Source organism: Schizosaccharomyces octosporus (assembly GCF_000150505.1).
Source record: "Schizosaccharomyces octosporus yFS286 unplaced genomic scaffold supercont6.2, whole genome shotgun sequence".
Taxonomy (NCBI): Eukaryota; Fungi; Ascomycota; class Schizosaccharomycetes; order Schizosaccharomycetales; family Schizosaccharomycetaceae; genus Schizosaccharomyces; species Schizosaccharomyces octosporus.
The window spans coordinates 1,820,706-1,844,610 of record NW_013185620.1 but is presented as its reverse complement, the minus strand read 5'-3'; the positions used below and the strand labels follow the sequence as shown (position 1 = coordinate 1,844,610).

The following is a 23,905-nucleotide window of genomic DNA, read 5'->3' as shown; positions in this document are numbered from 1 at the left end:
TAAGAACGTACCTGCTAACTGCTTGTCAGTCGTTCTTTTTATAGAAACGAAAATGGGCTTTTCTAACCAGGATATTTACATTTACAGAAAACAGTTCGGTGTAAATTTGGGTGCCTGGTTCGTGCAGGAACGATGGATAAACGATTCTTTGTTTGAAGGACCTGGCGACAGTGAGTTAGATGCTGTCCAAAGTGTTGTTCAGAAACACGGAATAGACGGAGCACGCGGCCTATTTGAAAACCATTGGAATTCTTGGATTACCACGAACGATTTTTCCTACCTTCAGCAGTTAGGTGTCAATACTGTTCGTATACCTATCGGATACTGGACACTTGGACAAAACCAGTTTTTGCAAGGGACACCGTTTGCCCAATATACTGGAGTCTACCAAAACAGCCTTAATATCTTGGTTCAAAAGATTCAAGAAGCGGCGAGCAAATCGATTGGCGTCTTGGTTGACTTTCATGGTGTGTATGGACAAGCAAACGGTGGTTCTCACTCAGGAACCTCTTCTGGAAAAGTGGAATTTTTTAGCAATCCTCAAAATCAACAAAGGATGGTATCCGCTCTTCAATACGCTGCCTCTGTCTTACAGAGTCAACCAAATCTCGTCGGTATTGAGGTGATAAACGAACCAGAATGGGGACAGTATGATGTACTAAATTCCTATTACCAAAATGCTAGAAAAGTGATACCCTCTTATTTGCCTACATACATTGGCGATGGCTGGGACAAAGACCGTACGTAAATGAATTATATAATTGCATTCCTTAGAGAATCAATCGATTGCTAACAATAAAATAGATTGGGTGAACTGGGTGAATGGACAAGAAAACAATGGCCTTTATATTGTTGATCATCACAGTTATTTCTGTTTTGGAGGTGATTTGGTGAACCAGTCCCCTAAGACAATCACCGATAAGCTCAATTCAGGAGAGGAATATGATAAAACATCACTTTCTAACCTTATTGTGGGTGAGTGGAGTTGTACACTTACCGATCAGTCATGGCAAAAAACTAAGCTGCATCAATACAGACGCAAACAGCTCGGAAAGGCACAAGTAAGTCAATATCTAAACAACACTGGAGGATCTCACTTCTGGACTTACAAATTCCTCCATGGAAAAGATGGAGACTGGGATTTCCGGCTTGAAAATGAGGATAAAGTAGTACGTTATCCCACAAAGCTTCCAAGCGCCAGTAATTCAATGCCATGCAAACTTAGTAAAAGCCGGAAACAAAACTATGCTGGTCACTGTTATTATTGGGACCACTTGCACCCAGGTGGTCAATACGATCACGAACTTTACGTTAAGGGTTGGAATCAAGCATGGAACGATCACGTAACGTTCCTTCATCAAGGTGCTCTTCTAGGATTTCCTCACGCATGGACTATGAAGCGCACAGCTGAAATCCAATCTCAGTCTTCCTGGGAGTATCGAGACGGTATGAATGCGTGCTGGACAAGTATGCAACAACTTGGCTACTTTAAGTGCGTCTAAGGATATTTTCTCTTTAACTATGTTGCTATGTTTTTACCATCACTCCTTTGATAATTTCAGTTTAAACTTGGGTGAGTAAGTCTCATTTCTCTTGATACCACTTGCATTTTTTTCAATTATTATTTATGCACGGTTTTTCTTGAGGCTTATTTTAAAGAAAGGACTAAAGCTCATATGATGACCACAGACCTATCTTACACTCATAACTATACTAAATAATGAGATTCAACTAGTGTTATCCAAATAATGAATAGTAATATTCTGCTTATATGTTGTCTACGAAACATGAAAGTACAATGATATGCACGTAATGTCAGTAATATTTTTCTTTGTTGTAGTCTAGTCATTCTCCAATCCATTCGCATAAAGTGACATATACGTTTCTTTGTAAAAACAAAGAAATATCAATCCTTTTATAAATATATTTCCATCTACTTTAGCAAGTAAAAATTCTACCAAGTACAAACAACATTCCAAGTTGTTTCGACTTACTTGCTGTTAGAGCTTCTGGATTACTAACCTCACTCGTTGGTCAACCACAACAATATCCAAAACAAAAGTGAAAACTTAACAGTTGCTCATTAGGGAATAATTTTTGAATTCTTTTAAAATTATTTGGAATTGTCTTAACATTTGAAATTTTAAAAAGAAAAAAGCGAGTTGTTTAAGGCAGAGTTGATAATTTGGAAGTTGTTGACCGTTCTTTTACCAGAACACTTAAAGAGGACAGGAAAGTTCTAATTTAATTTATTAATCTGAAATTTTAATCATATTAAAAGTTAAACCTTTGTGTCTCATCGGATTTTAAACACGGAGCTAATAGGTGACATTCATAAACGAAACTGAACATTAGACTTGGAATTTGTTTTCACACCTAGAAGACAACTCAAATTTGATATTAGGAGAACTGTTTCTGCTTGTCTTCATTAATTGATCTCTACTAAACTTATACATAAAATAAAACTTCAAAGGGTTCTAGCAAAAATCAATTAACTGGCGGGTTTACCTACTTTCATTTATTTGCTATGTCTGTACGCTATGGAATTGAAAACTTGGATCGCATGAAGCGTTTAAGTCATGGATCGAGAGATGATGAGCTGCGTCGCAAAGAGAATTTCGGGAAGAATAAGATTTTAGGTGATCGTTCAAGTTCATTTAAACATGCTGGAGAAGTAAGTCTAGATGCACCTTCTTCCATGAACAGAAAAGTATTTTCTACTTCTGCGAAAGTACTAAATAAGATTGCCAAGAGTCCCTTTCGATCCGATACTCTGAGAGAAGAGCCTCGGTCGGTGGATCCCCACGTTCTCGTTCGGGCACCATACCGCTCTAAAGCAGCTCGCTCTTGGCGTTCTAAAAGTTCTCAAAATAATCCGTCATGTCCTACGAAATCATTTTCCAAAAGGAACAGCTTTGAGGCTATAGATATGAAAAGAACAAACTCACTTCCTAGTATACCTCGACCGTCTTATTTACCTCCTCCAAAATCGTCGGTTGTATGCGTTTCGCTTGTTGTACAACCAAATGGTGCTGCATCTTTGGTTTCAGAAGATATGAATGAGATGTCAAAAAAACAGTCAGACAAAACCAATCTCAATTCAATGAATTCAATTGAAAGTGATTTTTTATCTACAAATCTTACTAGTAGTTCAAATCTTTTTTCGAGAGATCTTGCGGAACCTTACAGTTTCATAGACGATTTGGGAATTGGTATGCAGCGTTCCGCAACATGGACTCCTGGTTTCAAGTCTTTTCAGAATGAAACACCCTCAAAATTTTTGAATTGTCGCTCAGAATTTCCTTTGGAATGTGGAGTACATGATGCGTTTTATTCTAGAAATCCTATTCAGATAGATTCCATTTCCCCGGGAAAGCAACTTTTTGGAAATTTTCCATACTCGGATGCGCTTGAGGATCCTTTTAGTTCTGAAATGTGTGAATCTGGATCATCATTGATGGGTTCCAACTCAGAGCCTGTATCAGAATCTGCAATGATGGGTGGAGAACCCATGAGGGTTTGCTTTAGCGATAGCACGCTTTGCGATGCCCGTGTTGCAGCTAAACAGGCACTAATATCTCGCAAGCGGAGCGAAAAGAGGGAAGCAGGGAGAGATCCACCCGCGACACCTCCTTCCAAGAATCTTCACAAAAACGATAATGTCCTTCTTTTTCACAGTAGTCCTTTATTTGATCGTTTAGGAAATTCTTTATATCATAATACGAAGCCCCCTAAAACCGAAGAACCCTGGTTTCCAAGTTTCGAAATTTGTTCTGAACCAACGCAGCCATCATTATATTCCAGTGGCTTTGGGGCAGAGGGAACCGATGAATTACTAGACTCGAGTTTCTGTAATGACTGGTAAAAAAAATTCGTTACGCAAAGTATAATGTAATTATGATTCAGGGAACGTTCTGGGTGAATTGCTAATACGCAATCCATATGTTTATTATTTTAATGTACACATTTGTTTTATTTATTATTTTAGTTTATGATTAGCAATGATATTAATGTCTGTATATCCAAGTATAGTCTTAAAATATGTTTGATGCCATGCCATCCTTGTGAACATGAAATTTTAAAAAAATGCAGAACTTCGAAAGAGAGGAGAAATCAGTACAATGTAACGGCAAACGCATTATTATTATTATTATAGATCATATGAAAACGAAGGAACACAAAAGAGAGTATGCGGTAACTTTTTTAAGACTTCATGAAGATGTATAATCTTCTAGTGAATTCGGCAGCCAACCGGGATTTGGCCATACACGGGCAATAACTTTAGCTTTAATTAGGCCCATGGGAACAGGACCATAAATTCGGCTGTCTAAGGAATGCATGACATTATCACCAGCCAACCAAACATGACCTTTAGGGACTTTAATTTTATGATCAGACACCAGTGGATCAGCAAAGACCACGTCTCCAGGCATACCAATAATTCGCTTGCAGACATATTGTCTTGGACCGGTAGGTTTTGCAGCAACCACCATATCTCCAACGGTGCAACACCTTCCAAGGCGACCATGATATTTGTCAAGTAGGACAAACTCACCACCGGAATTCAGGGTAGGCATCATACTAGGGCCAGACGTCATTTGAACTTGAAAAAAATGTTCATGGATCTGATGTACAGCTGCAGCGACTTGGAGGGTGTATAAAGGGACTCGTAAAAACGTTCCCGCCATCCTAAAAGAGAACAGACTCTAGTCTGCAATGAGGTGGAAATGAGAGAGGATCGAGAGAAGTAAAACGGAAGATTTCAAGAAAAATAGAAAAAAAGAGAATCGTCTCTTTCAGGACTCACACATACATAAGAGGATAGAAAAATCAAAACATGATTTCTGTAAGTTTTTGGTTTCACTTTCAATTCTCTTAAAAGAAGCAGTGAAGCCAATCCAAGAGTGAATTCTTTCTAACGACGTCAAAACAGAGCCAAAACTAAAGAACAAAACACCCACTTCAAACTTATTTGAGCAAGTAGTACACTTTAAATTCAGAGATTACGAGGAAACTTAAATAACTTTCTTTCTCTATATGCTTCACTGAGGTCCGTTTGCAACGGTAGAAGCGGAAGGGTAAGATGTAGCAGTAGAAGTGGTAGGAGGTGCAAATAGTGAGGGTCTGCGAGCATGCTTCTCGAGTAATGTGGACATCGCTTTGGAATCGATAAATAGTTTACCGTATTTAAGGGCATCTCGGATTTGAAATTCACTAACTGAGCAAAGTTGCAAGTGTTTTCCTTGAGTAGATGCAGCCTTGTAGAAATTGTTTTGTTTAGCATTTGTAGGTTCAAAGAATTCATCATGCAATACAAACAAGGAACGACCGTATGGATGACCAAGCTGGTGTTGAAGAATAATTTCTTGCAAGACACGGCTTTGTGCTAGGGGAATATCAATGCGATCCTCTATAACCATCAAGTCGTTCTTAGCGAATCTGTAGCTCAAAGCCACACGCATTGCCATATCGTAAACTTGGGATTGGAGCTTTGTGCTAAAATCCCTTGGCTTTGGACCATGTGCAACGGCACCTCCTTTGCGAATAGGGCTTGAAGCATCACCTACTCTTGCATAGCCCGTACCTTTTTGGCGGTATAATTTTTTTCCGGAACAGTTAATTTCACTGCGTCGCTTTGTACTGGCAGTTCCTTGTCTATCCGCGTCTGCCTCGTAGACCACAGCACGATGCAAAATGTCGCGTCGAAAGCGTTCCTGTAAAAAGTGTTTAGGAACCTGAAGAATACTGGTGGGTTCAAGAGAAGGGAATTTATATCTTGTGAGATGGAGCATAGTAAATATATGAGTCCTAAAATACGCTTAAATGGCTTGGAATGGCACTGGATAAAAAATGTTGTTTCCTCTGGTTGTGTGGAGGAAGTGATTTCGCAAGTAAGGAGTTCACTCCTATGCGTTGCATTCATACAATGCACTGCGGTATATCTCGCAAATTTATTTTTGCTATGGGTTTGTTTATATGAAGTCAAGAGTAAATATAGAAAAATGATTTTCTTTTTCAATGGTTCACAAAAGGAAAAAGTAAATTGCGTTCTATTAGAAAAAAGAGCAATGTTTCAACCGTGAAACTTGTATTATTTGGAACAAAGTTCATAGACTGGACAATGTTCCTTTAGCCAACTGGAGAAAAGATCGAATGAACTTTTTGAAAAAGCCAATTGAACGACTTATCTGTTATTAACAATATTTCCAAATTAAAGTATTTATATAGAGAAGTTGGTAGCTTAAGCCGTATGACAATTTTCAATCTTTATGTTTTTTAGTACACATTAGTCGTCTTGTTAGAGGCATCATGAATTAACCAAGCCAAGCATTGGTAAAAAAATAAATAAATAAATAAAAGGAAAAGGGAGTTCTCAATATTTGATCGGATTTGCTATGCTTTTCGTATGAAAACAAACATCTGTAAACCAGGTAAATAATGCCCTAACATTTTTTTCTTTTGTTTACTATATTATACTATGTAATAAAAAGTAAAATACTGTAGAACTTTGGAAAACCGGTTTCGCTTGGTTTTCTTACAAAAGAACAGCGATTCAGTTAAATTTATTGGTTTGTTTCTCTTTGAATTTTGATGTTGATATTGATTTGAATCAGAAAAGAATTCGGCGATTATGTGTACAACTTTTGCGCGCAGTTTTTCTTTCAAGATTTATTTCTTCAAAAAAAAAAAATACAAAAAGAAAATAACAATAAAAGTAATAAAAGAATAAATTAGAGAAAAAGACAGATTCTATTTTCGTTTGTAGAAAAGTTATAAAAGACATTATTCCAATAGCATTAGTAAATCAAATTCGATTATATGATGAATAGGGCAGGAGCATGGAAACTAAAGTAGTAGTTTTCTCTATCCATGAAAGAGTAGCTCCAAAACTAGAAAAAGATTAAACATAAGTAAAGCTCAGAATACCATAGTTGAAAATATTGATATGTTCACTCATGGTAGGATGACAACAAAGGAGGGTATACTCTGTAAATTTAAAAAAATACAAAATTCGTTAATTATGACTTGTTTTTGAATAATAAAGGTTTATATTAAGACCAACACATAGTACATTGTTCACCCCAATGACAAGTATCGTCAACACCAAACAACTACCAAAAGAAACCAAGGTGTTGGAATAACCATTTACAATAATTCAATGAATGGAAGAAGCCTAACTATAAGAAGTGGGAATACTATACAGTTTTGTAAACGAAATTATTTATCAGTGAGTCCAATTTGCAATCGTTTCAATATGTCTCGAGCAAGGATTTTGAACCAGAAGTTTAAGGGTACCTTAGCTTCCAACTCGACTTCAGGATCTATTTTGATGGAAAGTAAATTAGGAGCTAGGGTTTTGACCTTAAATCGACCAGAAAAGCTGAATGCAATGAACCTAGAAATGGCTAATTCGCTTCATTCCAAACTTGTAAGGCTGGAGCAATCAGACTTAGCAAAAGTAATCATCCTTAAGGGAAATGGCAGGGCATTCAGTTCTGGTGGTGATGTAAAAGAGGCAGCCATTGGTATAAAGAAAGGAGAATTAGAACGTGTACGAAAAGCATTCACAGAAGAGTACCGTTTATGCCATACAATTGCTACATTTAACAAACCCGTAGTGGCATTTATGAACGGAATCACAATGGGAGGAGGTGCTGGGTTAGTCATGCATACTCCTTTTCGAATTGCATGTGAGGACACTAAATTTGCTATGCCCGAAACCACTATAGGCTACTTTCCCGATGTTGGGTCTAGTTTTTTCTTTAACCGCATGCCATCCCATGTTGGAAAATATCTTGCTTTAACTTCCAAGGTGGTCAATGGGGAAGACTGTGTACCATTGGGAATTGCAACACATTTTGTTCCCAAGCACATGCTTGGAGAACTTGAACAAAGACTTGCAGACTTAAACACTTCTGATATTAATAAAATTAGAGACACAATTTGTGAATTCGGCAGTGAGGTTCCCCAGCCATCCTCTTTGTTGAAGCCTCAGACTCTTCAAACTATTGATAGATGTTTTGCATATCATGATCATGTCAGTATCATTCGTGCACTTCAAAAAGAATCTCAGTCAGGTGAGGCCTCCGAATTCGCCAAAGAAACTTTCGAGACTTTACTCCGGAAGTCACCCCTTTCTTTAGCTGTGACGAACAGTCTCATTGAACGAGCTGGTAAATGGACAATTTCGGAAGCTTTGAAACATGACAGTATTGCTTCTTACCACATGCTCAGTCAACCCGATTTCTTAATTGGGGTGGACGCACAACTCATCTCCAAGACTAGAAATCCCAAATGGTCTTATTCTTGGGATCATCAATTTGGAGATTTGAAGAACATTTATGACGTTCCCCAGGAATACAAAAATGGAGTCCCGTATCACGCAAAGGAGCGATCCCACACTAGTTCTTGGGATTACAACAAATATCCTCACTCCTATTAATGATTTACAGCCATATCATTAATCTGACTATGTCACCTTACTTATATTTTGACCTTTAAAATGAATCGTTACAGCTACAAAATTCTTTAATAGCTAGCACTTAAAAATGACATATTTTGGATTAGTAGCAAGCCAGGGATTAAAAATCATCTTGCCCGTATCTTCATTAACGTCATGTCTAATCCATACTTCTAGTAAAATACATTCTTTTACTTCATTATCTTCCTGATCCTTGTATAATAGACGATGAACAAATACTTGTAGGAGTTACTAATTATTTATATCTTGTAAACAATTTGGCTATTTATATCCGTATCCTTTACAATCTGTTTTTATCGATGTTTTTATTTTTTTCTAATAGATGTAGACAACTTACTTATGGTTGGAGGATCGTTTAAAACAAAACGCTTGTGTATAGAACAGGCAGAAGCTATTCAATTTCAATGTCAATTTCGACAAGGTATGATCTTACTGTGAGAGATGTTAGCAAAATTCACCAACTATTTATGGGTTTCATAGGTATCATGAATTGTTTACTCTTTCTGTAAAATGACCAGAGTATTTTATATAAATTATAGCGAGTAGTTGGTTTTTATTAACAATAGTGATCGCCTATTTCATTTCGTTTAAGAATATTGAAATGAGATTGAGCAGAAAATTACATATACATAAAGTAGAACAACTAAAGCAGCAGTGCATGTTCCCGGATTATAAATGTAGGTGTGCAATAAACTACCTATAAAGATACTACATACACACCGGCTTCCTTGATTTCACTGTAAGCGCATACAAGTACACGTATGCGTCGCAATTGAACTACTTAGTATACTACAATCATGGAACAGTTTGTTTTGATAATTGCCAAAATTAAATGATCAATATTTTTTTAAAGAGCAACAACAGTAACCAACAATTATACCCAAAATTGTTTATTGAACCATCGACCAAAAGCGCCGCAAAAACTTTTTGTCTAGCAAAAAACTAAAGCATTGAAAAGCATGTATATAAATAACATCGGTTTTGGTTTATTGGTGTCTCAAGTATTTACCGACAATGATACAGTGATCACGCTCATAAGGCTCCAAAGTAAGTTGCTCTTGAGGCTTGATTTTCTCTTCTTGCATTTTCTTAACTTCACGTGCGAAAACAACAGAAGCATCAGCAGTAGAATCGATACAAGAAGCCTTGACAGATATAACAACACCACCCTCATTCTTAAGAAAAGCAGCGGCGTTGAGAGCGACAATACGAGCTTGGTCAGGTTGGGCAACATCAGCAAAGATAGCATCAACCATACCGATCAACATACGGTATTTTTGAACGTGACGAGCATCCTCAACAATTGGAATGACATTAGTGCGCTTCTTAGCCATGTTCAACAGATCACGACCAGATCTATGAGAGAACTCGACAGCATAGACAAGACCCTCAGGACCGACGACATCAGCAACGTGAGAAACTGATGTACCGTTGGCAGCACCCAAGTACAAAACCTTGGCACCTGGCTTGATGTAGATGTTGTCTAAACCACCAAGAATACCGGCGGCAAGCTTGGAACGGAAAGGGTTCCAGACACGATATTCAACCTTGGTGCCATCAGCAGAGTCTACACTGATACGCTTCTCATTGTATACGGATTCTCCGGGAACCAAGTTGCGGGTGACAAGAAGATCTTCTTTACCGCGGGCAATAAAGACACCTCCATGACGATGGGGTTCAACGACAACTAACATAATTAGTAACAATTCTCATAAGAATATAATGATTCTGATGGATTGAGTCAAAATTCTTGTTTTAGTTGGCGTTGAAAATTTTTTGAATCTAAAAAATCTTTCCAAGTTACACAAACGTGCCTATTGGGGTCTTCCATACAGCCTTCCTACATTCATCCTGATCAATCCTTTCGATAAGCTTAAACATACCTTTAGAACCTCCTTTAGCTCCGCCACGGGCACCGCCGCGGCCTCCACGAGAAGCACCACGACCACCGCGACCACCGCCGCGAGCACCTCCTCTAGCGCCTCCACGGCCGCCGCCAAAACCTCCACGGCCACCGCCAAAGCCTCCACGGCCTCCTCTACTGCCTCCACGGCCACCGCGTCCGCCTCTTGCGCCAGGTGAATAAGCCATTATTTTATGTTGTGGTTGGTTAAAGGTCAGTAAAATTTTGACCCTCCAGCACCACATAGCAAGTTGCCATGGTTACTGACCTCTAACGATACGTTCATATACTGTTATTCACTGCGGTAAACCAAAATGTCTAGCTCGTTATTTGATTGTACATCAAGGTAAGTGTCCCAGCAATATCTAATGCTTATGGTTGTATTGCTATGATAATGATGGTTTCTTTTCTTTTTATAATTTTACGATCAACTTACAAACTAGATTGTTCCTTTTTTTTAACTTTGTTACATATATCTGTTTGATTTTTCCATTTATTTCTTAACTGATGCTAAAAGACGCATGTCTTTCGTATATGCTAATGTTTATTAGATGAAACTTTCTAAAATTTCTCGAAAGATAACTCAACAGCAACAGATTGCGTAGAACCGAGAATAGTTATATATGACCAAATAATAGAGACGAATATAGACAATTCCACATAGTTTCAACCAGACAACGAAAACAAATCGCCAACTCCATCCAAACAAAAATTTGCATTGTCATCACTATTATATACACATAAAGAGATAAAATTCCAATGCGTTAGATACATTATATGTTTAAACCAGCATTTATCGAACTTGATAGCATCACAAAACCGAAAAAATATTAAGAGAATTACAAACGAGGACGGTTTTCATATATCCAACCCATATACGTACCAAGCTGAAATGATTTACGGAAAAGCTTCCATGGGTATTATAAGGAAATCCTTCTTTCAATGAATCAGTAACGAGAGATATCGCATAGACTCGAAATCCACCCATATGGAACAACGAAGTAATCAAACACTACTAAAACTTCGTTACTTGCCGAGCTTTTCAAAGCTTCTTTTGCATCCAATGATATACAATTCGAAACTAGAATCGCATCAATCACTTTAATCACTGAGTTCACTGCTCAAAACTGCGTCTTCGTCAGAGGACTCATCCAATGCTTGACCGTCCTCGTCACTGAATTCATCTTCATCTTCATTGTCCTCAACATTTCCTAAAAAGCATTCAACTGCAAGGGGAATAATTTGGTCTTTAAAGATTTCACCTAGCTGATAATCTAATTCCATCAATTCAGTCTTGTCCTCAAATCCATCTTCAGAGTCAGATTCCTCTTCATTAACCTGAGGTGGGGCAAAAAAGTTAAAGAAACTATCGGCAGGAACTGTGCTACGGACTAACCGGGTTTGTTTGGTTCGCTTGTTGCGTTGTTTCTTTGTTTCAACCTCGACAGTTAAATTGCAATCAGGTTTCTTCCACTCGATTTCATCGCCTTCTGCACGATCATATAAAAATTCACCAGTAGGACTTAATTCTTGCTTGTAATAGTAAGTCTTCGTCAACACCTTGTTGGAAAAATAGTCATTGGGTGCAAATTCAAACTCCAATCGATAACCTTTTTGACCTTCAGATAAATTCGAGAAGCGAACATCTTTAAGGGATTCCAAAGCAGCTACATCACGGCTACTAATCATTTCGGCTACGAGATAAACGTTTTGCAAACAAGTGAGCCAAAAGTCTGGGATACCTGTTAGGTCTTGACCATTGTTTTCAAAAACCTCAAATTCTTCGTCGAGCTCTTCGGGCTTGGGTTCTGAGATACCTTGAACGATTTCAGCACGTCTCGAAAATAAGGGGTCATACATTTTTTCATACTTCCTTTCCAATTCCAGCATTTTTTCACGATACTCTACTTGAATGCTTTCGCTATCATTCTGTAATCCCTTTAATGCATAAATTCGAGCATGAACATTCGCCGGTAGACTTTCAACGTATCCAGATGATTTGCCTACCAAGGTGCTCAAACGTCCCTGAATCATGGAGAGCATGGCCGGATTATTGGAGATTAAACCTTGAACCTGGTTTTGGACAGAATCTTCTTTCTTAGCAGCCAAATCTTCTCTGGCCTTTTCCAAAGTACTTTTGCTTAAATTGAAGCCAGCAGAAGGTGTGTCTTGAGGCATTTGAAGAGACTTCGCGTCCTTCATCTCTCTGCTTGAATCTGACATCTTAGATATTCCTTATTTACTTATACAAGGTTGTTGGTGCTGGTTTACTTCAAAAACTTTTGCCTTAATTACTATTTCATTGTTATATGATACCAAACCTCGGTATTATAATATATCTATTGTATTCTTAATATTGATTTCAAGAGCCCTTAAGAAATGAACTGTAGGTAGTTTCTTAGTTTTCTATTACATTTACATGAAATTTAGTTCACTTTCATTCATGGGAGACTTACACTTTCAAATTTACGATGATATTTGCAAGTGTAAATAAAAGTGACAAGCAGAATACTTCCAATCGACTACCTTTACCCAAAGCTTAGGTCTGTTAGTTTATATTCAGTAATTTATTGATTTTTCAAATTTTTAGAATTTTATGAGTTTGCTGACATTTTTTTCATTCATATTATAGTAAGAAATTTCTCTTATGAATCCATTAGTAACGGCCACGAAGAGATTTAAGTGATGTTACTTTTTAGTGCCAATTGCTACCTAAGAGAAATGTATACGTTTTGTAAGTTGCCTTTTACCATTACGACAATAGAGCTGTAATAGATTGAAAATGAATTTGACATTCAAGAATTTGCAGCAACAAAAGTTTGTAATTTCTGACGTTTCCTCAGATACAAAAGTACGCACTTTTAGAGATAGTTGTCGTCTAACAAGTTTAGATTTCAGAGTTGAAAGAACGCATTCAGAATCAACAAAGTTATGAAGTTGAAAGGCAAAAATTAATTTATTCTGGTATGTTATAACATGATTTGTATTTCTCCCGTAAAAATACTAATAAATCATTAAGGTCGCATTTTGGCTGACGAAAAAACCGTCGGTGAATACAACATTAAGGAACAAGATTTTATTGTTTGCATGGTTGCTCGCCCCAAGCCTTCATCATCTACTTCACAAAAGTCGACCCCTACTGCTACTACAACTAGTACTCCTGCCCCTGCAGCTACTTCTACTACTCCTCAACAAGCTACTGAAAGTCCTGCTCCTACAACTGCCCCTTCCTCTGTTCCTGCCGCTGATGTATCAGCTACACCTTTGGATTCTAATCTATTGGCAGTAGGCGCACAAAGAAATGTTGCTGTGGAAAACATGGTTGAAATGGGTTATGAGCGTAGTCAAGTTGAGCGTGCCATGCGTGCTGCATTCAACAATCCTGACCGTGCTGTTGAATACTTATTGACTGGCATTCCTGAGAACATTTTGAGCAGTCAAGCTCAAGAACAAGCAGCTGCCGCTGCTGAACAGCAACAGCAACAACAACCTGCATCTGGTGCTCCTTCTGCTTCTCCTGCATCCGGAAATCTTTTTGAACAAGCTGCCGCTATGTCTAATGAGGAAGAGCAACCTGCTCCTAACACAGCTGGTGATCCTTTGGGATTCCTTCGAAATATCCCACAATTCCAACAACTTCGTCAAATTGTCCAACAGAATCCACAGATGCTCGAAACCATTTTACAACAGATTGGTCAAGGTGATCCCGCCCTTGCTCAAGCCATCACTCAAAACCCCGAAGCTTTTCTCCAATTGTTAGCTGAAGGTGGTGATGGAGAATCTCCTTTCCCTTCTGGTGGCATTCAAATTGAAGTCACTCCCGAAGAATCACAAGCCATTGATAGAGTATGTCGTTTTTTTTTCTCCATGATGTATAACTAACCATTTTAAGTTATCCCAACTTGGTTTTGATAGAAATATAGTAATCCAAGCCTATCTTGCTTGTGATAAGAATGAGGAGGTAAGTTTTAAATTCCTTAAAGCATTTTTCTAACCCTTTTAGCTGGCTGCTAATTACCTCTTTGAGCATGGTCATGAATCTGACGGTGATGCATAAAAATTCTTGTTCACAAAGTTTTTGATCATTGATGGGTTGGTGTAAAAATATATAAAGATCATTATTTTGTAGTAATGTGTTAAGTAATACCTACAATGACATCCCCAATATTATTTATAAAGTATTCATTTTTTATTACTCTTAAATTCGTAGCTGAAAACGCAATAAACACTTTGCACCGTAATTAAACTAATTAATTATAGCTTTCCAGTGTTAGCTTAAATTGTTTTATTCTTGGTAGTTGCCTATGAACTTGTCCTCTGCCATTTTATTGTCTACAGTTGTCATTTACGTCGCTCACTGATGCACAGCTACTAATGCTTCAAAGATCATAGAATATGCTTTCCAAATTAAATAAATGAATTCATGATTACCCCCAGCGATCATATGCGTTTAACTGATCATCAAAAGACACTTGTTCATGCATTGGATGATCTTCTGCGTGCATATCCTTTGAATATTCAATATAATGAAATATGCACTATTTCAAGAAGATTTGAGGATGACTTATTGAAAATACTTAAAGAAAATCATGATACTGTGTATCGTGCAGACTTTCTTGCATGGACTTATTGCCATTATAAAGTAACGCAGCATTTCAAGAAATGTTTGAAACTGGTATATGATTACTGGCATATAATATTTTATTAATACCTTAATAGATTAACAAAAAACATGTTGTTGAAAGAAAACATCGAAAGAAGGAATTGACAAGATTTCTCAGTTCTTGTACTGCGTTTTATGAAAACTGTATAAACGAAATAATTATCGGCTCTTGTGTCTTTCAATTAAACCCAGTTTTACAAAATTGGCTTTGGGAACGCACACGGGCTACACTAACTTGCAAAACCCAGAATTACTTAAGTCCGGCGTCGTTTTCTAAAAGATATACGGAAGTGTTAGAACGTATATATCAATGTTTTATATATTTGGGTGATATTGCCAGGTATTTTTCCATTCTATTGAACAGACCCGCTGCTTACGAAAGAGCTTTAAAATACTATCACTTCGCACATAAAACATTCCCTGGAATGGGAATGCACTGCAACCAGATGGGAGTTGTTTGGGCTTTAAAAGGATACACTATCATATCTGTTTATTGGTTCTCAATTGCTTTAGCATCAGAGATACCCCCTAAAGCAGCCTTAGTAAATTTGTTAGGGCAATTGGAAACGTTTTATAAAAGAGCTTACGACAATGGATTTTGTTTTGGATCAGAAACAACAGCTTTACTTTTTGTTTTGAGTGATCTTTTACTAAAACAATCTAAAAATCTAGATTCCTATCGCTGCAGCCGTACAACGTTGAAAAGCTTAATTTCTCAATTTTTTAACTCTGACATTTCTAAATCGCGGAGCTTGAGTGGACACGAGTTATACTGTCTTTCTTCATTTATTTGTAATTTAAGAAACAGGTCTATTTTTCGAAGCAACGAGTCTTTACATAAAGTTTTTATTCATTATATTGCCTGGCTGATTACTCAAACTTTATCTTGCAACAGGAACATCGTCGAACATAAAACATCGTTATCGAGGGTAAATATATATTTACCTAGTTTGAAAATCCTGGTTATTCACATTTTAGAACACTTGCCTTCTTGCGATTACATAGATCAACGGCAACTAAAAAAGCTTTCCTTGTCTCTTCTGGAAATACAGCCTTATTTTCATGCATTCGATGATCCTTTGGATAAGACAAAATTGATTTTGCTGGAAGATTATAATGAATTGGGATTGCATCCATCATTGGCAATGACTGCAAAAACAAATTATGAGGATACTTACTTACCTCCATTCTTAGACGAGATAAAACAAAGCAAATTTCATCCACTTTTGGATGCTAAAATTCGTTTACAACAGGTTCTAGAAATGTTGAAGCTAATTTTATGATATCTTATAACAAATTGAATTGAATTTAATAATACATATAAACATACTGTCATTAGTGAATTTCCATGTGTGCGTTTTAAATGACCATAACGAACGTAAAGACTAAATTAAGTTAACTCTATCTAGAGATCATGCTAACTTTTGCTTTATTTCTTTGATCATTCCGGAGAGGTGAAGTTCATCATAAATTTGATTATCCTCCAATAGAACTAAAAAATTAGAGGAAGCAGGTATAAAACCAACAGAATTGACCTTTCTCTTGATCTCACCAGGATTAACAATGCGTGCAGCCTGCTCAACAGCGTTCAGAAAAGCCTTTGGTAATTGTTCTTCTCCCATACTAGGACGATAGTGATCTAGCAAGCGAATTATCTCGTACGGAGAAAGCAAATTGCAAACAGAAAGAATGATTTTGAAATCTTGTTCGTCTTTCTTCCGTAAAGAAAAAAGCAGAGAAGATTGCATTAAAGGAAGGAGCGAAGTATTACTGTAACTTAATCCTTTTTGATGACACCAATTTATAAGGAGAGATGTGTTGTACGATATTTGAGAGCCATCTTTCCAAGTGTAAGATGCGCGTCTAAAATGTTAGTATATTAATTTCCATTAAATCGTACTTACCCGTTTATCAACTTTGAGAAAGCATTCTCTCCAATATCCTGCAAGATTAAAGTTGTTATTTCTTTTAAAGGAGCTTCTTGTAAAGATGACTTATATATAAGGCCGTATGCATAATCAAGTTTTTCAATCAGTAGATGCATATTTGATTTAGGGCGTTTTTCCATCTCAACGTTTGTATCCATTAGATCTGCAAGAAGTCGTGAACATAAGATAGCCTCGGAGGAATCCTTAATAAATTGACTAGCAGATTTTCGTAAATAATGGAAAAGTGATCCTTCGGCCTCCAACGTAATTTTCGAAAGCTTTGAAAACGAGCCATTCCAATAAGTTTCGTCTTTACGAGTGAAAAGATCTTTTTCGCAAAGAGACTGTAAATATGTAACAAAGGAACGAACTTCATGAACATTTGACAGCCAAAATGCGGAATATTCTACCTTAAATTTAGTAGACGTATTTGGGTCGTATAAAGAAGGATCAGACAACTCAGCGATGGAAGACATGCAGCCACTTAGCTTTCTAACAAATAGATCAAGCTCTTCTTTCAGGGAATAAATACAACCACAATATATGAATAGGTTGATAATTCCTCCAAACACCAGAGAATCTCCTACCATTTGAGATTCTAAATACTTTTTGTTATAATGTTTTAGGATAGCAAGAAAATCATCGGAAATCAAGGTTGATTGGATGCCTTGTACAGAATGCAGCAGCTCCGATTTTAAAAGTGTTTCGAGCCCTTTCAGATTATACCTCTCTTCAGCATTCTTCCAATCATGATCAGGAAGGAACATTAGTGTAGAATGATATTTAAGATACTGCTCACGAGTGTAAAATATGTTGCGTGAGTTCAGCCCTTTGGTATCATAATCGGACTTCATGGACGCAGTTTTTTTTAATACATTAAAGTAAGCGTTAAGATTATCACGAGCAAGCTGAGATTTTATGAATACCGTGTCAGATTTCGATGCGGCAGCTGAAAGTTGTAAGGCAGCTTGTCGTAACTTAATTTCCCCGTGCAAAAGTTCTGAAATTTGTGAATGTTCACTTGCATGCTTATAATTATCATTAATATTAGCGCCTTTTAATTCAGGATCAGTAAAAAGATTTTTCCATCGTTTTAGTGATTTAGTCATCTCAGAGAGTTTATTTCGTAAGCCAACAACTTCTTTGGTAGCGTTTTCTAACAGTGAAGATCCTTCATCAACAGACTTTCTTATTTTTTTCCTCTTTTCCAGCAAAATGCTAGACTTGCCAGCTTTGTCTTTCAATTGGCGTAAATAGCGGCGAGTTAAGACGGATCGAACCAAACATTGAAAACCAATAATCGACATCTTATACTTTCGGAATGTGGTCCTGGCATGGTAAGCGCGCCAATTCATTAAAATTAAGCAACCCGCGTGATTACGAAGTATTTTTCCGTAGTTTATTCTGAGCAAATATCCACGACCAATGGCTTGACAACTTGTGATTAAAATCTTGAAAGCAATGAACTTTTTCCTTTGAGCATAGGTTCTCCAAAGATTCTGAATTACAATAGCAGCTATTTCTTTTTTTCTTCTTTCATAGAGATCTCTCGCCAATTTTCCCCTGGAGAGGGACTGAATCCCTACAATATACTCCATCACCTTTCGGTATTTCTTTCGAGAATTGGACCCCCTAATGAAAGATTGTAGTAATGACACAGACTTACTGCATATCTCTCGACGGCGAGCTTCATAAAGTCCTATTACACCTGACCGAAAGAAGATTTTTGATTTGCCAAATTGAAAATAATCAGCGCTATTAGTATTAGGTAATACCGTAGATATGATATGTAAAGAAAGTTTTTTAGAATCCTGATTCCAGTCTCGCGAGGATACAAGTACTCGGAAACGTTTCGTAAATTCATCATAAAAATACCTTTTTGGAAATCCTAAAGAAGAGATTCGTATTGTTTCAAAAACACCACATGCCCGCAATTGGCTTAAAACTAGAGGGGAGGAGAAAGACCAAGATGACTTTTCCTCGTTTGGCTTAATGCATCTAATATAATGCACATTTGTAGCTGAAATAGTATGCATCAAATGAGACAGCGATGTTCTAAACATTGATGTGAGGGATGGCTTTTTATTATTGATCCTCTTTTTTGTAGCACCATTTTGGGCATCAACGGATTGAGTGCCAAAGTCCAAAAGATATGCTACAAACTGGTTATCAGATGACTTCAGTAAGTTAATAATTTCAACCGGTAAGGAATCCGAGTTCTTGGCTAAGAAATCATGAGCCTGATAAGTAACATCAGAAGCATAGTGCTTGATTGTAAAAGATCCGTCACTGAAACGAGATTTTTTATAGAAAAGTGGATGTTTTTGTGGGGCTTGGTTGTTTAATTTTTGTAAAAAGGACCCATCTGTCCCAGAAGGAAGTCTGCATTCTTCATCTAGTAAGGATAATACACCAAGGTTGTCTTCAATAAGAGATATACAACCTTGGTTATCAGCATAATCAATAAGTCCCCAGTCAAGACCTTCTCTAACATACTCCTCTTGCTCGAGTTTAAAAACATGCCTATTAAATTCCTGCTGGAGCTTTTCGTTTGCGTAATTAATACAAAACTGCTCCAAAGAGTTTCTCTCAAAATGTTCAAAACCATAGATATCAACAACACCAATATGTTTTGAAGCAGATCTTTTCACCTTAGAGTGATCCAATGATGCATTAATCATGTGCACAACCCATGAAAATAATGTTGAATAAAGATATTTTGCTACAGAATCTCTAGTGTTGAGCACATGTTCGTAAGTAGCTGATGTTACTATTGTTTCCGACCGAGTCTTCAACATCTTTTTTGACAATAGCTTAGATAATTCAGAAGAATTAACTCCTAAAATTTCAGAAGCATAACATAAATGCTCATCATCAGTTTTTATTGTAGCTTCACTACGGCTGGTAACGATGGCAATATTACCGAGATGCAGTAATGCCGCGAGTAACTTATAAACCTCCTCTTGTTGATTTTCTAAAATTCCAACGGTCGAAAGGGCGCTAGCAGTTGTAGTAAACTCATCATTGTCATTTACACCTTCTACACTCATGCAATTTCCTTGTGATAAATATTTAAACTCGGAAGGTGACCTCAAATGCCACTTTTCTCTTTGTTCTTCAGTGCAACCTGCAAGCAATTGATAAAATATATGGTAATTTCGTTCACCAAGAGGAGAAGACGTGACACGAGATCTTTCTAAAAGATACGTACTTACATTCGCACCTGTTATAGCCGCCTCTTCGTTGAAAGATATCGTCACGTATTTACCAAATCTTGAAGAATTATCATTACGAACGGTTTTTGCATTTCCAAAGGCTTCCATAATAGGGTTTGTAGCAAGTACTTGATTTTCTACTGACCGTTTTGAACTGGTTTTGTCCAAAGCCTGAACAGAGGTTAAATATCGCATAATGTATCTGGCCGCAACAGTTTTACCAGCACCAGATTCACCAGAGACAATAATTGTTTGATTTTCATTGTCATTAGTTAAAGCACTGTAACATGCACTGGCGATGGAATATAGATGGGGCTCTTTCGTGCATTCCTGGTTTTCATGATATCGTTTAATAACAGACTCATTATAGAGTTCTGAAAGTAATTGATAAGGATTTACAGACACGAGAACTATGCCTGAAAATGTATAAATATGTTGATTTTCGTACCGATACCTCAATGCTTGTAGCACTGATGGCTCATTCAAATATGTTAGGGTTGTTAAGTCTATAGGTGCTTCATTGACGCTTGGATTCCTCGGCTGTAACGATTGGTATTTGACTGAGTCCAATTCTCCGTCGCCCCTCTTGACAGTAGCTACACATTTACCTCCTCCATGATCTTTTAAATCAATTATTTCTGCCGAATCCCAACATCCTTCATCATTTGATACCCAGCATTCCCTTTCAATAACATGTTAGCATAATGACTGAACAGACAAACAAACATCACTTACGAGCCTTTTGATAGCTGTACATGACTCATAGCAGCAGCTTTCAGTTTTTTTAATTTATTTAACCTTTGTTAAACCTTTCTGACACTTTACTTTTTAACAATTATGGTGGGTTTTGTGGGATATAGTTGTGTTGATCTAGTGGTGTATACAAATCGAGCATGGGTGTAAAGAGAATATTGTGCAGTGATATGGTGACCTGGGATGACAAGACAAACATTTAAGTGCCTTTTATTTTATAGCGTTCATTTTTAAACTTAATAAAGTAAGGCAGATTTGTGACTAGTAGTTGCTTCAGTAATCATTTAAAGTAAGACTGCATTAGACCAAAAACTAAAGGATACTAGCAAAGTATACACTCTATTTATTAAAAAATGATAAGTAAGGTTTTAAAAATGATATTCAACATATTCGTGAACTTATGGATCTAAGATGGAATATAAGTAAAAATACTTCATCTTTCTAAAGGAGATTGAAACAACAACCACGTCAGTAATCAGATTGAGCTTTTGTAGATTAAACTGACTTTCGAAAAGATCATCTTAGCTATTTAAGAAATCCATCTAACCATCTAAATTTTAGATGTAGCGCCCAGAGCCTCACTAAAAGCTGCTTGCACCTTGTATTTATTTCTTATTTCCTTGGTTATCAGACGATTGCTCATTCTTTTCGCTAAGAATTTGATTAAGCAGTGAAGAGAATTCATCAAAAACCTTTGTTTCTACGACCTTCATTTCGTTTGGCTTCAATTTTCCTAAAACAAAAGAAGCCACCTCCTGACTCGACCTTGATTCACAGCGCCCGATTCCCACACTTATTCTATGAAATCCCTAGCTTTTCAGTTAGTGTTGTTGCGCAATTGAGTTAATGTGTTATTTACCTCCTTCCCCAAAACGGCTTGACAGGAACGAACGCCATTATGTCCTCTAGAGATTTTAATGTTAATTCTTATCTTAATTCGGATAAGTTAGAACTTACTTATGTGATCCACCTATGCGGTAACGAAGCTTTCCTAAGTCTAGCTCTAATTCATCATGCACGACTATGCAGGCAGCCTTGGCCTTTTCCATTGGAGTTAAGCTACTGAGGTATTGAGATTGTACTTTTCCTAGTAACTTCCCGGAATCGTTCATATAATTTTTTGATGGATAAAGTGTGATGTTATCCTTAGTAGAGGGCCAACCTTTGGGAAATTTCATCCTCTCAGCATACATTTGAACCAGAAGCTTCCCTAGTGAATGTCTGGATTTTGTATATGCCGACCCTGGGTTCCCAAGACCAAAAACCTAAAGGAAAAGTCAATCATCTAGATTTCATTGCTGGTTAAGTTACCAAGGTAAGTTTGAATTTCAAACTTTCCAAGATTGCATTTGTTCAAACAAATAAATATTTTCATGTTCCGAAACATACAAGTAGATGCTTTTCCATTTCTTTTGTCTTGTGTTAAGAACTCTTTTAGACGCCTTCGCTTCTACACATAACCGTGTATCCAAATCAATTATATATCGCCAAAAAATAAAAATATATCTCCTTCCTGTCTTTTCTTCAAGTAACTTGCAATAATTATTGGTTCTGGTATAGATATTCGCTGGCAATAGACCTTATTTCAACCTCTTACGGATAATAGTAATTGAGAAGTGCTCTTGGAGGTTAACACTTCGCAAGAATTTAAGAAAACCATAGTCAATAAGAGTAATGGAAGAAGTAAGTTTCTTTAAATTAAAGACGACTAAATTATGCTAAGACGGATATTAGGAAAGGTTCAAGGCTGAAATCTTTCATGTGACACAGCAAGTTTGTAACAACACCGCTGCTGAATTAAGAGACTCAGAATCACGAAACGTAATTGTAGATGAACTTTACTGCGTGGGAGTAACTGAAATGGTTTGGGAACAAATCCGTGTGTTGGCGAAAGACATTGAGGACTTTGCAGAGTATGTTACATGAAACCGTTATTGAAAGTTTGTTACTAACTATGACTAACTAGACATGCTGGTCGTAAAACGGTTCAACCCCAAGATGTTGTTCTATGTTGTCGTCGTAATGAAGGATTGCATGAAATGATGAATGAATACCAAAGAGAAATTATAAGGTCGAGAAAGAAAAGGAAAGAAAATTCTCCCTAGTATAAATGTTTATTTACTAACCTTTCTTTCTTGTAAGGTTCTTATTCTTTTTTCTTTTTTTTTTAGCTTCTATCATGCATATAATATATTCCCGGGATTGGAGCGTCCAGTCATGCAATCAGCAAAAAGTCCCCAAATTCTTATAAATAAGAGCAGTTCCTTTTTTCCAAAACGGAATGTATTTTTAGAGCTATGCTTTGATGCTAGTATTGGCGATCAACATCCATAGATACATTTACTTTATAAGGCATTTATGATATGGAAGGTACGAGGCACTTGAATTTCGATTGCTAAAATAATTATAATATCAATCTTGAAGCGATTTTTGATTAATTATCTACGTCTATTGTTTTAGGGTTGTTTCTTGTACTCAGCTTGGTCTTGAAGGAAAAACGAGAGATATTTTGGTAAATAATGGAGTTCTTTTTTCATACATTCGTTAAACCAACTAGATAAAAACTAGTTGTGAGTTGTGTAAGTATTAAATACTTTAGTATGTTCATAGTCAAATACAAGTAGAAACTTAGAGCTTCGACTTTGAATGACTATCTCTGTCGCTTTTTTAAAGTCTTTCGGGTAAAACTGTATACCTTCTAGCAAGTCTAGAGTTTATCTTTTCATTATGGATAAAAAAGGAGCGTTTTACCACAATTTTCTTATTTCACTAATGAATGCAGTAAAGTAAATATATCTGCTTAAACTAGCCAAATATCTCCACCTTGATCACGTTGGACATCAGGTTTTATAATATTTTCCCAAAAATTTTTTGTTTCATGTATTTTGCTTTAGAAGACTTGCAGATGTAAATTAGTGCAATTCTTTGCTTTGTTTACATTTTATAATATGCAATTCCTTT

At 36.8% G+C, this 23,905-nt stretch overlaps 12 protein-coding genes across 12 annotated transcripts; 6 read left to right on the top strand and 6 right to left on the bottom strand.

Annotated features, from left to right (window-relative positions):
* The first annotated feature begins 12 nt into the window (after positions 1-12).
* Positions 13-1,746, top strand: SOCG_00261 (glucan 1,3-beta-glucosidase Exg3). Its single transcript, XM_013162681.1, has 2 exons — positions 13-740; positions 805-1,746. Exons 1-2 carry the CDS (start codon positions 53-55, stop codon positions 1,500-1,502), a joined length of 1,386 nt encoding a protein of 461 aa, XP_013018135.1. The 5' UTR covers positions 13-52; the 3' UTR covers positions 1,503-1,746.
* Positions 1,747-1,850: 104 nt separating this feature from the next.
* On the top strand, positions 1,851-4,024 carry SOCG_00260 (MBF transcription factor complex subunit Rep1). The gene has a single exon (XM_013162680.1). The coding sequence runs from the start codon at positions 2,528-2,530 to the stop codon at positions 3,863-3,865; it is 1,338 nt and encodes a 445-aa protein (XP_013018134.1). The 5' UTR covers positions 1,851-2,527; the 3' UTR covers positions 3,866-4,024.
* Positions 4,025-4,211: 187 nt separating this feature from the next.
* On the bottom strand, positions 4,212-4,688 carry SOCG_00259 (inner membrane peptidase complex catalytic subunit; the record flags this gene model as incomplete). Its single annotated transcript, XM_013162679.1, has 1 exon — positions 4,212-4,688. One exon carries the CDS (start codon positions 4,686-4,688, stop codon positions 4,212-4,214), a length of 477 nt encoding a protein of 158 aa, XP_013018133.1.
* Positions 4,689-5,042: 354 nt separating this feature from the next.
* Positions 5,043-5,792, bottom strand: SOCG_00258 (mitochondrial ribosomal protein subunit Yml6; the record flags this gene model as incomplete). Its single annotated transcript, XM_013162678.1, has 1 exon — positions 5,043-5,792. One exon carries the CDS (start codon positions 5,790-5,792, stop codon positions 5,043-5,045), a length of 750 nt encoding a protein of 249 aa, XP_013018132.1.
* Positions 5,793-7,075: 1,283 nt separating this feature from the next.
* On the top strand, positions 7,076-8,671 carry SOCG_00257 (3-hydroxyisobutyryl-CoA hydrolase). The gene has a single exon (XM_013162677.1). It carries the CDS (start codon positions 7,160-7,162, stop codon positions 8,441-8,443), a length of 1,284 nt encoding a protein of 427 aa, XP_013018131.1. The 5' UTR covers positions 7,076-7,159; the 3' UTR covers positions 8,444-8,671.
* Positions 8,672-9,248: 577 nt separating this feature from the next.
* SOCG_00256 (fibrillarin) lies at positions 9,249-10,640 on the bottom strand. The gene is made up of 2 exons (XM_013162676.1): positions 10,366-10,640; positions 9,249-10,169 (listed from the first exon to the last, which is right to left on the bottom strand). The coding sequence occupies exons 1-2, from the start codon at positions 10,628-10,630 to the stop codon at positions 9,469-9,471; spliced, it is 966 nt and encodes a 321-aa protein (XP_013018130.1). The 5' UTR covers positions 10,631-10,640; the 3' UTR covers positions 9,249-9,468.
* Positions 10,641-10,807: 167 nt separating this feature from the next.
* SOCG_00255 (nucleosome assembly protein Nap2) lies at positions 10,808-12,668 on the bottom strand. The gene has a single exon (XM_013162675.1). The coding sequence runs from the start codon at positions 12,606-12,608 to the stop codon at positions 11,487-11,489; it is 1,122 nt and encodes a 373-aa protein (XP_013018129.1). The 5' UTR covers positions 12,609-12,668; the 3' UTR covers positions 10,808-11,486.
* Positions 12,669-13,036: 368 nt separating this feature from the next.
* SOCG_00254 (Rad23 Rhp23) lies at positions 13,037-14,554 on the top strand. The gene is made up of 5 exons (XM_013162674.1): positions 13,037-13,236; positions 13,277-13,349; positions 13,405-14,231; positions 14,278-14,346; positions 14,389-14,554. The coding sequence occupies exons 1-5, from the start codon at positions 13,168-13,170 to the stop codon at positions 14,440-14,442; spliced, it is 1,092 nt and encodes a 363-aa protein (XP_013018128.1). The 5' UTR covers positions 13,037-13,167; the 3' UTR covers positions 14,443-14,554.
* A 134-nt stretch (positions 14,555-14,688) lies between these two features.
* On the top strand, positions 14,689-16,345 carry SOCG_00253 (telomerase regulator Est1). The gene is made up of 2 exons (XM_013162673.1): positions 14,689-15,060; positions 15,105-16,345. Exons 1-2 carry the CDS (start codon positions 14,809-14,811, stop codon positions 16,329-16,331), a joined length of 1,479 nt encoding a protein of 492 aa, XP_013018127.1. The 5' UTR covers positions 14,689-14,808; the 3' UTR covers positions 16,332-16,345.
* SOCG_00252 (myosin type V) lies at positions 16,320-21,176 on the bottom strand. Its single transcript, XM_013162672.1, has 3 exons — positions 20,927-21,176; positions 16,953-20,873; positions 16,320-16,911 (listed from the first exon to the last, which is right to left on the bottom strand). The coding sequence occupies exons 1-3, from the start codon at positions 20,953-20,955 to the stop codon at positions 16,461-16,463; spliced, it is 4,401 nt and encodes a 1,466-aa protein (XP_013018126.1). The 5' UTR covers positions 20,956-21,176; the 3' UTR covers positions 16,320-16,460.
* A 25-nt stretch (positions 21,177-21,201) lies between these two features.
* On the bottom strand, positions 21,202-23,822 carry SOCG_00251 (peptidyl-tRNA hydrolase Pth1). Its single transcript, XM_013162671.1, has 3 exons — positions 21,902-23,822; positions 21,804-21,849; positions 21,202-21,753 (listed from the first exon to the last, which is right to left on the bottom strand). Exons 1-3 carry the CDS (start codon positions 22,135-22,137, stop codon positions 21,550-21,552), a joined length of 486 nt encoding a protein of 161 aa, XP_013018125.1. The 5' UTR covers positions 22,138-23,822; the 3' UTR covers positions 21,202-21,549.
* Positions 22,379-23,494, top strand: SOCG_00250 (CENP-S protein). Its single transcript, XM_013162670.1, has 3 exons — positions 22,379-22,627; positions 22,679-22,857; positions 22,911-23,494. The coding sequence occupies exons 1-3, from the start codon at positions 22,619-22,621 to the stop codon at positions 23,047-23,049; spliced, it is 327 nt and encodes a 108-aa protein (XP_013018124.1). The 5' UTR covers positions 22,379-22,618; the 3' UTR covers positions 23,050-23,494.
* Positions 23,823-23,905: the final 83 nt, after the last annotated feature.

Bases quoted from the DNA above. Each gene is read 5' to 3' on its own strand.
- SOCG_00261 (XM_013162681.1), top strand. From the start codon at position 53: ATGGGCTTTTCTAACCAGGATATTTACATTTACAGAAAACAGTTCGGT. The intron at 741-804 runs GTACGTAAATGA...ACAATAAAATAG, and splicing joins CGATGGCTGGGACAAAGACC to ATTGGGTGAACTGGGTGAAT.
- SOCG_00260 (XM_013162680.1), top strand. From the start codon at position 2,528: ATGTCTGTACGCTATGGAATTGAAAACTTGGATCGCATGAAGCGTTTA.
- SOCG_00257 (XM_013162677.1), top strand. From the start codon at position 7,160: ATGAATGGAAGAAGCCTAACTATAAGAAGTGGGAATACTATACAGTTT.
- SOCG_00256 (XM_013162676.1), bottom strand. From the start codon at position 10,630: ATGTGGTGCTGGAGGGTCAAAATTTTACTGACCTTTAACCAACCACAA. The intron at 10,170-10,365 runs GTATGTTTAAGC...TAATTATGTTAG, and splicing joins AGCTAAAGGAGGTTCTAAAG to TTGTCGTTGAACCCCATCGT.
- SOCG_00255 (XM_013162675.1), bottom strand. From the start codon at position 12,608: ATGTCAGATTCAAGCAGAGAGATGAAGGACGCGAAGTCTCTTCAAATG.
- SOCG_00254 (XM_013162674.1), top strand. From the start codon at position 13,168: ATGAATTTGACATTCAAGAATTTGCAGCAACAAAAGTTTGTAATTTCT. The intron at 14,232-14,277 runs GTATGTCGTTTT...AACCATTTTAAG, and splicing joins AATCACAAGCCATTGATAGA to TTATCCCAACTTGGTTTTGA. The intron at 14,347-14,388 runs GTAAGTTTTAAA...TAACCCTTTTAG, and splicing joins CTTGTGATAAGAATGAGGAG to CTGGCTGCTAATTACCTCTT.
- SOCG_00253 (XM_013162673.1), top strand. From the start codon at position 14,809: ATGATTACCCCCAGCGATCATATGCGTTTAACTGATCATCAAAAGACA. The intron at 15,061-15,104 runs GTATATGATTAC...ATACCTTAATAG, and splicing joins TCAAGAAATGTTTGAAACTG to ATTAACAAAAAACATGTTGT.
- SOCG_00252 (XM_013162672.1), bottom strand. From the start codon at position 20,955: ATGAGTCATGTACAGCTATCAAAAGGCTC. The intron at 20,874-20,926 runs GTAAGTGATGTT...TGTTATTGAAAG, and splicing joins GTACAGCTATCAAAAGGCTC to GGAATGCTGGGTATCAAATG. The intron at 16,912-16,952 runs GTAAGTACGATT...CTAACATTTTAG, and splicing joins TTCTCAAAGTTGATAAACGG to ACGCGCATCTTACACTTGGA.
- SOCG_00251 (XM_013162671.1), bottom strand. From the start codon at position 22,137: ATGTATGCTGAGAGGATGAAATTTCCCAAAGGTTGGCCCTCTACTAAG. The intron at 21,850-21,901 runs GTAAGTTCTAAC...TAAAATCTCTAG, and splicing joins CGCATAGGTGGATCACATAA to AGGACATAATGGCGTTCGTT. The intron at 21,754-21,803 runs GTAAATAACACA...CTGAAAAGCTAG, and splicing joins AAGCCGTTTTGGGGAAGGAG to GGATTTCATAGAATAAGTGT.
- SOCG_00250 (XM_013162670.1), top strand. The intron at 22,858-22,910 runs GTATGTTACATG...ATGACTAACTAG, and splicing joins GACATTGAGGACTTTGCAGA to ACATGCTGGTCGTAAAACGG.